At 41.3% G+C, this 14600-nt stretch overlaps 1 protein-coding gene across 1 annotated transcript in view; it reads right to left on the minus strand.

Annotated features, from left to right (window-relative positions):
* Positions 1–14344, minus strand: part of megf6b (multiple EGF-like-domains 6b) — a 65206-nt gene extending 50862 nt beyond the window's left edge. Inside the window, exons 1-4 of the mRNA XM_061043133.1 lie at positions 13974–14344; positions 12161–12295; positions 11099–11208; positions 3345–3449 (exon numbers count right to left, since the gene is read on the minus strand). Of these exons, the coding sequence (XP_060899116.1) occupies positions 3345–3449; positions 11099–11208; positions 12161–12295; positions 13974–14065 (442 nt within the window). The 5' untranslated portion in view covers positions 14066–14344. The remainder of the gene's footprint in view (positions 1–3344; positions 3450–11098; positions 11209–12160; positions 12296–13973) is intronic.
* Positions 14345–14600: the final 256 nt, after the last annotated feature.

Genomic DNA, 14600 nt, shown 5'->3' on the forward strand with positions numbered 1-14600 from the left:
GAAAATGGCTAAATGCTAACACTGCTTTTGAGATTGTAAAAGGACACCGTAGGAAAGGCATAACAAGACTTTACTTTGTTCAAGTAAATATTTGAGAACTTATTAGCTACTGGTAGGCCTATATCAGATAGTGTTATGTTAGCGATCAAGCTAGTAGACCGCAGCAGCAGTGTAATAGTTAGCTACTACACCTTTCCTATTATCTAAAATAGCACAATCAGTAGTTAACTTTACCATTATGCTAGATCTGTACTATTAGCCAAGAAGTTACCGGAAGCTAACATTAGCTGTTGTCTGATGAAAGCTAATGGGTTATGGCTTTAATTTGAAATATGGTCAAATTTCTTTCTGTGCATTCCAATGTGAATTGTCTTTTCAGTTGATATCAATGAGTAAAAGATTAAATGATAAAGACTGGTCTCAGTCCATGTTTTTTATGGCTTAAAGACACAAAACTACCTTATAACCACATATTAGTTTAACACCCTGGTCGATCTTAGTGGCTTGTCTGAGCCGACATGTTCTTTTGTGTACACAGCATGCTTATTTATCCGGACTCAAGAATTTGAAAGAGTTACAACCGACTGTTTGGTGCCTGACCACCGTAAGAGTGTTTTTGTAATGGCTACAACTATATATCAAAGCCGTCACACAGTTAAACAGTCATTCATTGAGTGTTGTGACTGCTGTTTCTCAACTGAGCTTTTCCCTCTGCCCTCTTGACTCTGAACTGACCTGTATTTAGCGCATGTAGGGCCTCGGAAAAGAGGGACAGCTGTGAGAGTATTCCTGCCTTTGTAGGACTCCCATCATCTGAAATGTTAACCCCCACTCATGCGGAGTCACCGACAGCCCAACACCCCTCATCCTGCAGCCCATTCTATGCCAATCACAGGGTAATATAACTGCCAGGGAGTTTACGGGCTGATAGCCTCCAATGGTGGGAGGATCAGGGAGTGGGCGTTTGCTGCATAACTCTCCACCAACAAGCGCCCCAAGGTGCCCATTGATAACAGCTATCATTCACAAGGCAGAACAGTGCATGGATTTATTTGATTTAAAGAAATAAAAAGAAGGCATTTTATTGTGGCAACAGGGTGATCACAACTGTTTAAATAGCTCTGTATTTTATAATGCCTTGTGAAAAATAAACAAGTGTTTAATTGTATTATTCAATTGTGTTATTAAGAACTAATAAAAGTGTTTTTTTTTCAATATATTTGTTTCACAATTTAGAGCTCTTAATTCTTCAGAATGGTTTTTGAGATTAAAAAAAATCAGTATATCACTGACATATTGTCCCAACTCTTTTCTTTTTTTGTTAAACACGGCTTGAAAATATTTAGACAGTTATCTTATTAACCCAACATCTATACCTTCAGCTTTGACATCTCCTCTTCTGCCCTGTCACTCTTGTGTCACTACAGAGACATAAATCAAAGAAGTCTGTCTTCTTTACTGACACCATCTTTCATCAGCTGCTGATAGTTGAGGTCGTTTGACAGACTCATAATTACCATGAAAGAAGAGTCTAATGCATCAACTGTAGAACATGAGTGTATCTATCCTAGATAATAGAAACCTCAGAATACTGATACATAGTTATTGTGCTGAAAAGAAATAACTGAATACATGAGGATTTCATGGTTTTGGTTAAACCTCAGTGTCACTTCTTAACGACTAATGTTAAGTATGAAGGACGAGGGGTATTGTACCCCCACTTTGCCCCTGGCCCTTGTTTCAGCCCAGTGCAGGATGATATATCCTTAGGTGTCAGGGAAATATGCCAGTCTATTGCCGCTGTTCTGTCCTGTCAAAGTGAGTCAAGGCGATTGTTCAGGCTACCAACCCTAACCTGATTTTGGACTTTCCAGACAGTACTCACATTGATTTCTAAAAGTATCGACCAATAAATACCACATAAAACATGAGTTTTGCAAATCATATCCAATCTACATTTGTTGGTTAAAATATGATTAAAATCCATTTATACAGATGTGTCTTATCCTGGAATCCGAGACGCTCAGGAGATTTCAATGTGTCTTTCATTTCTTGCAAAGTGACACAAAACAACAATGTCAAATCTAAAGTGAGGGAAGTGTTTCAGAGCGGCTCAGCAGATTCCATACTGCTACTAGAAGCTTGCTGAGTCAAAGATTCTATCAAACTCACAAAATAGGAAAAGTTCCTCAACAAAATTAACTTTGAAGGTCTCGATAAACACTGTTAATTTATTACTGCTGTCTTTACTTTCGAGCCCTGCGCATACAGAACTGATGATAGAGGGATTGTAGATAGACCACATTTTGAAGCAACAGGCAATAGAAAAAAGCAAGATGCCAAATTTGATGAGATTGTAATGAGAAATTTGAAAAAACAGCTCAGGCAGTCGTTCATTATTATCTGATTTGGGAATCAAATCTGAAGACTTCAGAGCATTAAAGCATTACATTCAGTTTTTCAACAAGTTTACATGTAAGTTACATATTCAGCATAAGGCATCAATCTTCTTACAGACCTCCACCAGATCCATTGGGACCAGCTTATAAAAAGGCAACTAGTGGTTAAAAATACCTCCATATGTATGTGTGTTCATGGTTGTGTGTGTTCTCTCCCTATAATTAAGTCTTTCGTTCAAGCATGAAGTAATCAGAAGTAAGGCAGCTCAGCTTAGATAGCACACACAGCTCTGATCATATAAAGGGGCTGCCTGTGCTGCATCTCACAGGCCTTGATTATAAGCCTCATAAGCTAGTGAGGACTGTCATACAGCTACATCTGCTGCACTGGAGAACTGCTGATTGGATCGCATGTGGATGAAGAAGCTGTTGAGATCAGAGACTCTGGATGCTGACCAGACTGCCGAGTCAGCTTATCAGGACAAAAGGGGACCATGACTTCTCGCCTCGGTTGAAACTTTTCTTATGTAAGACAGTCTGCGGTGTCTTGGACGGCCTAATTTCAGGGCGAGTAGGACGATTCTGGTAAGGTTGACACTAAGAGGAATTTCCTGTCGTGTGGTGTTATCAGAAAAACAACAGAGTCCTCCGCTGTTTTACTTCAACGGCTCAAATTCAACAATGGGGTCGCTGATAAAATACTTGGGCTGCTGGTGAAGAAGCCAACTGCTGATGTGAGGAGATTTTATATACTCATTGCAACAGGGCTCAGCGGGGAAGCGGATCCAAATTGTAATGTCTAGCAAAGAGCCAAGAGAGTATATTTAATAAAACGGGAAGCTGCTATCAGTTTCAATCAATCCTGTGGAGATTTTTTATGATTTCTTCTTTTACTATATCTACTTTTCAAACTAATTTTCTACAGTCTGGAAGATTTTTACTCACCATACTGGCAGCTGGGTCCGTTGAACCCTGCAGGACAGTCACAGAGCTGCGTCGATCCCTCCCGACACTGGCCCCCGTTGAAGCACACGCCGTAGCTGCACACGGCTGCACGTGTGGACAGACAGGGTCACAGGAAATAAAGAAAGACAGAAGAGATTAGCAAGTGTCTGGCTGTTGTCATGACATGTAAACATCTGTCTCAAACATTAACTTCCCTTTATCAAAGCCTCATCATTAGGCCGTTACCTCCTCGCTATAGAGGAGCGTTGATTCTCTCTGACTGAACAGGCAGGTTTTTGGCCAGGTAGAAGAGATTTCTAAACTCCATTTTAACAGAATCAGAGTTTAAAATGAGTGGTAGCAACAGCCTGAATGCAGAGAAATGGGGCCTCTTTCCTGCACAATTTGGAACCTCGGAATAGCTTTGATTGATTAACTGAACTGATCGGTGTCACAAGCAAGTGATCGTTCAGATTTGCACAGGTGAACGCTGGAATAAAATCACAGAGCCACAGGGTGTGTGTGTGTGTGGCTCATCCATCTCTTTGAGCCAGCGGCCCTGTGTCCATAAATCCCTTTTAAGTCAAACTCGTGAAATTCAAAGAATCCGGGACGCATAAACAGCGCGAGCCACTAGGTAGCTCAGAACATGTGAATCCACCATCACATTCCTCACATTCACATTAATCATGACTGTCCTTTGTGTGCGTGTGTGTGTGTGTGTGTGTGTGTGTGTGTGTGTGTGTGTGTGAGAGAGTAGAGTACATGTGTGCTGGAGTCTCCCTGCGTGTGTGCTTATCTGATGTGCGTGGAGCCCAACGTTCCCGTAGAGTCAGACACAGCTGTTTAAGCCAGGCCTGTTGTTTGCACTATCCCGAGCAGAGTACAGTGCTTAGTGATGACAGCACCAGAGGATTGATGTCTATCATTGCTCTTCCCGACTGGCAACATGTGGTGACTGGGAGTGAAAAAAAAAAAATGAAAAAACACAGTCTCGCTAATCACAAGAGGAATTTAGATTTGGCAGAATCTCTCTACGAGCCAGTTGAAATGTGAAACTTTTGCCAGATCTGCATTTTTCTGCCACTTCTTATCCAAGCAGAGGCGGCATGACCAATCATTGATCTGGGCGCTACTGGTTCTGGTGCCATTTACTTGTATGTGCGATCACAGTGATGCTATCAATGTAACCAGGGACGGCTTTAAAAGAAGCACGTAACTACAAATCTTAATTCATGTATTATTTCCAATCAATTTTTATCCTCATAAAACACACATCTATTCCAAATTGAAAGTAGTATGGGTAGGGTAGGGTATCACACTTTAAAGGTTTGAAATGTCATTTGTCTTTTTGCTCTTTGTAAATGATGATTTCATGCTGCATTGCTACCTTCAGTAGGACAATTGAGGTTTCAATGGAACTGAACAACAATTGAATAATACAGTTGACAATAATTTAAGTCCTTTTTTTCAGAAAAGTTAAATTTTACTGATTTACTTTTGTATGGACATTTTGTGGACTAAATGACTTTTGTTTGATAGTTTCAAAAGTTATTTCTACCAAAACATCCAACCAACCAACCAACAATCTTAAAGCTGACGTACAGTTAAAGGTACGACTCATCGGATGAGGGCATTGAAAATATAAACTGGCAGGATATCTACAGTCCAACATCAACTGTGTCATTATAGTGACATCACATTTCCAGACTAAAGGAGAAAAACATGAAGGAGTAATCTCCAATAATCACAGATGAGCTAGAACAATTTTTGTCCATTAGATTTCACAGGGCTCAGCCTAAACATCCGCCTGTCGTCTGGCTTCTTCCACAGACACCTGCTCAACATTTGGACCATCATGAGAGTTTGGTTTATCACAAATAAACCAAACTCACACTACACTGTGCACACAAAACCACACAGAAAATACATTCATGTTTTTGTGCCCAGTCCTTAATCTTGCCCAATTTGTGGAGCCACTGAAATCATACTCCAACAGGAAGACTGTCTCAGCGCCTCTAATCTGCACATGAGCAGTTCCAGTTCCTCGAGATTGTGAGGCTGCAAAAGCTACAGTACACAGACGAAGTTCACTGTGCATATTCATAGCTATCCAAGCGTCTGTGGTTATCTAATATGAGGTAATATTAATAGAAGACAAAAGGGAAGGGAAAAAATAATTCTAGATTCAATGCAAAGTTTCAAATTAATCCAAATTCTTCAGGATGATTATATAAATACAAACTATGATGGATTAGTGAAATGAGACATTCCAAAATTGTGGTGAAAATGTTTCGCATTAACTAAATTACCAGCAACAAAGTAAATGGTCAGGTGTCTCTCAGAGTCACTTCAGGCCAAGCGACAACAAAGGGAGTAAGAATTCTCCCTCCTGAGAAGTGAGACACACAGGATTGTTGGCAGCTGACCAGGGCATATTTGGGCCGCCCCCCAATCTGCACGCTGCTTAATCTTCCCTGAAATAATTCTTTAATGTGGCATGCAGTGTTGCATAAAACTCACTCTCATCTGTCTCTGTGAAAGCCTCCCCTCCATTACAAAGACACCTTCACTGAGAGGATTAGCCGCTTCCACAAAAAGAGGAGACGGGAAGAGCAGGGGTCAGCTACTCCCGCCGACAAACCGAGGCAGGTGTCACCCTTACAGCTTCTGAAGGGGATGACCGCATCCACACAGAGGAGGCCCTGTGTTTGTTTAGGCTTGGACGATCTGTTTTACCCCCACAGCGCGACCCAGAGGGAGTCCACATTTAGGGCAATTCACAGACACAAAGGCCTGCGCTCCAGGCTCCGTTTGGTGCCATAATTGCTACGCGCGCTGCCGAGCACTGTATTTTAGGGTTACAAATCATGTTTTTGCTATGTAAAGGAATGTGTCATTTCAAAGAACGGCAGGTCAAGCTATGTGAGATGATCTCTGACAAGTGTCTTTGAAAGGCTTAAAATACAGTTTAACTAGACACTGGGTCGGTTTGACAAAGTAGGCACAATAATGCTTTGCAAAATTGTCTTGGAATGCAAGACCTGCAGGTGGGGAATCTGGGGCACTAGCTGCAAGCTACATTAAACTGTTCACCTCTACAAGACTGATTTCTCCTGAAGAACAATTCTCTATATATGTGGATATTATACAGACCTTTTGCCAGACCCATGCACCTGATCAGTATTTTGCACAATACATTGTAATTTCAAACTGTTTTCCTCAATCTAATGTTGATGTGGACGTGATCACAGCATGCACACCAAACCAAACAAATAAGCAGCCAAACTATGGCACTATACTCAGTGCAAGATTGTATGGCCACTGGCCAGTTGATCACATCTTTAAAGCTTAGCATTGCCATTCATTGACAAACCAAACACTGTTGCTTGCAACTAAAGAATGTCAAAGACTGAAAAACATTCATTTATTTTTATTTAGTGCCTTTATTGTAGAGTAATAAAGGTGGATAGAGTCTGAAATCAGGGAGAGAGAGAGAGTGGGGAATGACATGCGGGAAAGGAAGGTCAGAATCAAACCTGGGCCGCCCGCTTGGAGGACTATAGCCTCTGTACATGGGGCGCACGCACTAACCACTACGCTACCGAGGTACTGAAAAATATTTTTTGCTGTGCATGTCATGATCATGTCCACATCAATACTGTGAACAAACTGTAAACACCTCACACCTACACTACACAATCTCAGACTTAGATGTGATTCTGGTGACCTTTTTAATCTTTTTACCAGCTTGAAAGTGTTGCATACATCCAGTATGGTTGCCATTAAAGGAACAGGAAGAGACTGGCATGGCTTTCTTTCAAAATAGTTTAGCGAGCTTTTGAGAACTTGTTTGAAAAAACAATGCCCAAGTTTTTTCTTTGACTGACGTTGGTTGGCCGGATCACTTTCCTCACAGCCACAGTCAACATCCTGCAACACGCCCACATCTGAAACTGGACAGCAGCCTCGTTTAATGATTTGAGGTCTGTGTCCACTTTTGTCTTGGGATTTTGAAAGACACATTTGCTCACCAGATTGAAACTGGTTTAGGAATCATTCCACAATCAGCCTGGAAAAGTTCTTCCAGTAAGCCAAACAAACCTCAAATTTTTGTGAGTAAAGTAAGTGTTTGCTCACAAATTAGACTGTAGTCCTAAAAACTTAAAAACTGTGGTAGCTTGATTTTGTTTTGACGTTTCTGCTAACCTTAGAGCTGTTACTCACTAGATCAAAAGGAATCTGTCAGTGTAAGCAGGGGCAGTTTTTTTGATGAGCCAAACAATCGAAATTAAGCCACTGATTTAGCGTATAATGCACCGTGTTTTGTCTCAGTCTGATGATTTCTGTCTGTTTGTATGTATGCGTCTGGCTCCATGTCTATTTGTGTTCAGCTACACACGATTATGTCCCATGACCACAGTCATGGTTGCCGCCGTTTTCATGACACACACACACACATACACACACACACACACACAAACACACACAAACACACACAAACACACACACAGACCACCCATGGCTAGACAGACGACCATTTCCTCTTTTTTCCTGGCGTCTTGGCCTATGTCAAACGTAGCTACCTTCTCCAGTCTGCTCCCACCACAAAAGGGGGCCGGTTTCTATTCAGCAGCTAACGAGGATGACAAACTGGAGGAGCCATTGTCCCCGCTCCTCAGCCCCTGTCACAGCGCTTATTGTTGCTGTCAATCAACGTAACTGCTCGCTTCCTCTTCCCGACTAACTGCGGCGTCCATCCTCTCCAGTCCTCTAGTTAGATACTGAGGTAAAAAAAGGTTTGGCTCTTTGATTGAGTGCTTCAAACATTCAAGTGGAGGATGTCGCCACCATAAAGTCAAGAGCTCTTCACCTTCAGAGGAACAAGAACCAGAGTCATGGAGCCAATTGGAGTTTTTACAAAACACACAAAAGTTACCCTGGATGCACTCGAGGAGTTTTAAAAAATGCATTCAGCCTCCACACCTCACTACTAGGCTTACTTATTGTCGACAAAAGTCATTAGAAGGAAAGCAAAACTTTTAAATACAAACTTAAAAAGAACATGGATTGAAAAACAAACCAAATTCTTTTCTACTTATTGAATAGTTTAGTTTTCTCAAAAGTAACGATTCTAAATTCTTTCAATTCTAAACCAAATTTCTTTGGGTTTTTCACTGATGGTCGAAACTAAATTTGACATTTCAAGATGTAACCCTGGAACTGGAAAATTGGATGGGCATTTTTCACACTTTAAATAGACTTGTAAGAAAATATCCTGCACCCTTTAATAGGCTCAATTGTTAATTGATTGTTCATTTACGTAATTTGAAGAGTAACTTACAATGAAATTGACTGGCAGTTTCCACCGCAAGTTTAAATTTCCGCAACAAAGCACACCTTCATGGTGAAAAAGCTGCAAGGACTTCAGTCTTGCTCTCCACTTTGTGGCTTCTTCTTTGTACACTAGTGCTGGAAATCATCAGAACACAAAAACTTAAAAATCGCAAATATTTGCAAACTCCTCTAGAACACTGAATCGATCCAAATGTGTATATGGAAAACTCATAAACCTCCTTAATTAGGTGAGAGGAACCTCAAACAGAAAGATGTGGAAAATAGCAGGGCGGTGGTCAACATGGTGGCAAAAAAATGTGAAAATAACCAGATGTTTACTGTGCTGTGGTATATTCTTTCACCAAATATGTGAATAATTACGCTAGGAAAAGAACGCAGGAGGGAACAACAACAGAAGCAGTTCAATGCAAGACTGTGAGAACATGTAAACATCTGTACAATGGATACATACATGAAGAGGAAAAGAAACACAGGTGAACTTAAAGACAGACAGACTACTTAACTTGTTGCCTCTTCCCGGCCACTGTGTTTGCTGTGTCTACAACAGGATTAGAGCCTCAATCCCCGCCCCACTGCCTCACAATGACCACAAATCATTAGCCTAATTACCCAACACTGACATTTTATTAGGGAACACACACAGCGAAAGAGGGGAAACACAAGAGGGTGAGAAAGAAACCTCAGAAGTGCCAGACACTAAATCACTATCTCAACACAAAGCATTCCCATCTTCACAATCTTCCCGGCTTTTGGAAGTTTTCAGAGGATTTGCTAAAGCTGTACATTTCGCAAAGCAGATTTTTGTTCCTTTTGGGATGTCAGAGTTGCTGTTGAAAACTGCCCCACAGATTGCATTGTGCTGACTGAGGTACAGTACAGATAGTGCACAGCAAAGTGCGCAGGGGTGAGAGAGGGTGGATTGTGGTGCGAGCTTCCTTTTATCCTGGTTCAATGGCTCAGAGAATAGGGTGATTAGTTTGTCCCATCTCAAAGCGCTGCCACATCTTCGGTTACAGAGATAAAAGCTCTGCCTCGCGTCGAAGAGAGCAGCCATTGTCACGCGAAAACGAGAAACAAAACCCCCGTCTCCTCAAGTGAGGGGAGATACTGGGCAGCTCTGAGGAATGTCTTTCTCAGATATTTCTTTATGAGTGCTCTGCAATGAGTCTGGTTTGCTTTAAAAATGACAGTGTAATGCTTCCTTGTATAATTTAATACTGCAACCTTTACCCGGGAAACAAAGGGCTCTTTGAAGAGAGCGGGGATGCCATAATAAGACACCGATGACAGGCACATCCAGGAGATCTTCTGCTGCTCCCCCATCTCAGCCACTTCCCATCAGCGGGCACACTGGGCCTGCACTAGGTTTGCTCCAGGTTTAGTTCTGGGAGCAGGGAAGTGGGAACTGTCAATGGGACTTGGGACAAACTGTTTACAGGAAGGCTTTGCCAAGGTTCTCTCTGAGGTATGCAGGCTATGCGATCTGGATCACTGGCTGTACAATCCCATCAAAGGAGGCTTCTTGGTCTCAGCGGTGTGAAGCTAAGCTTATCCACAAGGAGATGAGCTGCTGGCAGCCCCACTGTGACCAACAAAACTACTTCTCTACACATGGACCTGGAGGATTTGGAGTTATAACCGGGGACTCATATGTTGTTTCTCTTCTTTTTGTGTGTATCAGCAGGCGGTCCCTCCAACATGAGCTGATGGGTATTGTTTTGGGGGCCTTGAATGTGAGTGGTTGGGGTAAACACTCGAAGGGCTTGTCTACTTTCATATCCATAATGTAATCCTCTGACCTGCACTGCCATGTCACACCTCTGACTGAGAGGAGTGGCATGACTGCACGGAGGTGAGCCAAGATTTAGACATGGGACCACAGCGAGGAATGGGAATGTAGACATGTGGAGCTTTAACTTACACTTCAGAGTACAAAACAAGCCAAGTAAAAGCAGCCTACATGACAGGTGATCTACTTTAAACTTGAGTTATGATCAGAACTTTTGGTGTAAAAGCAGATAATACAATGCAAGCTTCATCTTAGAGCAAATGTCAACACTTGAGATTCTTTTTCCCACCGTCCTCATCTAAACCCTGTGGGACTTTTGTAACTGTGGACATGGCACTGACTGATAACATCTGCTGAAAGGTCTGGATGGGCAAAGCACCTCTTGACCCTTCTGACCTCTTACTGAAAACCTTTCATTCATAGATTTCTACCATGGGGGGCTGATGTTTGAAGAAAACTTCCTCCTGCTGAGTCACCAAAACACATATCGCCTTTAAATGAACATACCTACCCACAAACAATGTCACAATCAAAAGACCTAATGAATGTGTTTTTATGCTTTAAAGGGATAGAAAGAAGAAACGTAGGAGGAGTTGGGGATACTTACGATAGAGGCAACCGGCTTCTCCATTGAGCTGAGACCATCCTGGGCAACACTTGTACACTGTCTGATAATCCTGCCTGTACACTTGTCTGTATGCAGTGTAGTACGCTGTCCTGTTAACATGACAAACATCAGGTTTCAAAATGTTAATCAACATGTACGATTGTGTGTCCTTGACACATGGTGTGTTAAATCTCTCTTAATTATTTGTACCCAACTCCCTGGGTGTAAATGTGTGTGAGAGTGTCAGAATGTAGGTGTGTGTACTATTCAGTATAGGTTATGTGTTTTGTTTGTTTTCTATGTAATCATTAAAATATGTCAATAAAAATAATAAAACTCACAAGTAACTCTGTGGTGAAACAAGCAACATGCAAAGGGATTTTGGGTAATATTTTGCATACACAGTTGTTTCATGTGGTTAAATACCAGTAGATAATGAAAAACAAACAACTTCCATTCCTTTAAGTAACATCCACTATAATATTCATCAAACATTTTCCCAGACTTTAAAAGGTGCTGTTTTTAAAGTGTGAGACTGGCAGACTTCAGAGAACGCTCCCTCTACTTTGGGACCCCTCTCATTTCTCCACAGTCATTGTGGAAACACGTTTTGTTTACAGCGAGTAATTGTGGCTTTGGCTGCCTTCAAAGCAGCCTTTTGACTTTTGTCAGATGGTTAAAAGAAAAACGCAGAGAAAGCTAGCATGAGGAGAACAGTGAGAAACTCAGAGAGACAGGCTAAAATGTTAGCATTACGACACACTACTACAAAGGAATGTTGTAGCAGTGTTAAGTAGATGAAGGGTTACACCTTACACTTAAAAACGTATGAGAGGTTCAAAGGTGTGATTACAGAACAAGAGAGAAAAAGAAGAAGAAAGGAAATCATGCCCTCTCTGATAAATTCTTTTGCTTGCATGACTCAAAAAGTAAACACAAAACCATTAATTAATGCTTTGCTCCAGACACAGCTTAAGCACGACATCCCCTGCAGGTGAACTGGGGAGTGTTTGCACAAGAACAGAGTCAGACGTTTGGACTACAGATAGGTGCATTACTCACCTCCTCTCGTATCCCATGCACCATGACTGTCCCACACAGCCCTGCTTCCACACTTTTACCATGCGTGTGAAGGCCTGCACGCACGGCTGCCTCTGGGCAACCAGTGTCACCTCCCTCTCCACACACACGTTCGGCCTGGAATGAAAACAGTGGTAAAAATACTTAAGGTGTCAAAAATGTTCTGCATCGGGGTTTTAATATATGAGTTCAAATGTTGCAGCAAAGATAGATGAATAAAGCTTGGTTTAGGCATTTTTTTGTTTTCCTAGATGTTATACTTGTGAGGGTATATAAGTCACATATTACACACCCAATAAAAATGCCATTTATTTTTAAAACACCCATTTAGATTGTATTAAGGCTAAGAGTTATGCATAATTAGGGGTGACTGATATACTGCAAGCTGGTGCATATAGCTGTTTGTAAGGAGACTCAACTCCTCTTTGCTGGTTTCTAGGCTGCATGAGAGTTAGGCTGAGGCAGCATTTTCAAAATAGTGACTGCCATTGTTGGGCTTCAAAATTTCCCTTCAGAAATCAATGAGTGACGTCACAGAGACCACGTCCATGTTCTATATAGTCTATGGGATATACCTGTACAGAGGCTCAAGATACCTGATTATGGTGTTTTTAAAGAACTAAGGGGAATTCCTCAAGTAACACATATCTGATTGCTGAGCTTCAAAGCAAAAGATACTACCTGACAGGTCAACCTTAAATCAACATTCATTTGAAATCTGTCTTTTTGAAGTGGGATGGACATAAACGTGAAAAGTATTTTTTGATTCTATTTATATCTTCTGCTCCAAATTAAAAAAAGCAGAAAAACAAACAGAAAAAAAAATCAGAAGCAGACAGGATCAAAATGTTTTAGATTCAAGCCACGTTTGCTAGCAAACAAAAGCACATGATGAATGAATACCACTTCCCTTCAAAATAATCTCAAAAACAAATGACTAAACAAAATAGTCCAAAAAGTTTCCAGAAAATTCCCATTAAACATTAATGTGTTGTTTTTGTTAGTGGACATAGCGTTGAAATACATGTTTTAACTTGTAAGTATGAGAGTGATTGTCAGCAGAGACATTTAATCTCCCTGGTCCCTCTCCCTCAGGTAGAACATGGTAATCCTTCAGCTGTGATGTTTTGTCACTCTTACACAAAGTCTGTCTGGGTTCAGAAGCTGCCCTGTCACTGATGTCTTCACACCATGTGCTGCTGATTTTTCAGTCTTTTACTCCTTTGGTAGTTCTCCAAGGACATACAGACAGTCAGACGGGGAGGCTCAGCATGTGGAGATCAGCAGGAATCTTAAAGACAACCTCCAGCTGCTCATCTCATAAACAATAGTAATCACTATCACCTCCAGCTGTACACATCATTTCTTTCAAAGAGCTTATTGTCAGCGGCAGGTAACAGCAGAGAATCTTCCCACACATCATTTTTTATTTCAGGGTTTAAAATAGCTGTTATAGTTGTCTGGCTCCTCACTTTTAGGGGCTTAAAATAAAACAGCCTCTGACAGACTAATGCCACTCAGAAAATCCACATAGTTATGTGCATTATAGTGTTACCCTGCATGGAAAAAAACTGCAAACTGAACCTTCCAGAATCAACAAAATGTCTTGTGCATGAGAAATACCATTAAAAACTGCACTAGCATCAGGTGTCTGTCTGTTTGAATCTTTGATACTCTGTTATGCAAGAGCAGGTGAACCAAAAGTTCAAAGATGTGTGTAAAACATCTAGTCTCTTTAGAATGTATGGGTCAATCAAACAGCATAAAATACAGAAGTTCAGAAAAGCTTACTTACATATATGATTGCAGGTTGTTGGTGATGCCATAACGCAATGCAAATGTATCTTTGATAAATATTAGGAGAAAGGAAAAAACAAAACAATCCATTTTAACTCCTCTTACAGTTTCAAATAGTTGAATTTACTCGCAGACTCATGCATGAGTGTTACTGGGCAAATCAACCAGAGGAAACTAAAACTTAATTAACAAACTAATCAAATAAATCCGAGCGGTCAACTCGAGAGAGAAAAAAAAACAACTTAAAAAGCGCGCAAAGGATCCTCCGCGTGGATGTAGTCAGCACTTTCCAAAAACATGCCAGCCATCACATGCGATGTGTTTTCTTTCACTCCCAGCCGGCGTGTGACACTGACTGAAAACTGCAGCTCACCTCCGCTTCCTGCTCACTGCAGATGTTAAGACTGACGGGCAGAGACTCGTGGAGGCTGAGGGCTGAACTCACTCCATTCACTTGGTAATGATGGCTGAGAAGGGTTTTTCGGGAGGGGAGGATTGGAAGTGTGCTTTTTACAATTCAGAGCTTCAGGAGCTTTTAACACACACACAAACCCTGCAGTCTGCAAAGTGCACTCAATAGAGATAGGGTTTCCTAAAAAAAGTTTATTTTTATTTTTAACTGTAG

Source organism: Labrus mixtus, chromosome 7 (assembly GCF_963584025.1).
Source record: "Labrus mixtus chromosome 7, fLabMix1.1, whole genome shotgun sequence".
Classification (NCBI taxonomy): domain Eukaryota; kingdom Metazoa; phylum Chordata; class Actinopteri; order Labriformes; family Labridae; genus Labrus; species Labrus mixtus.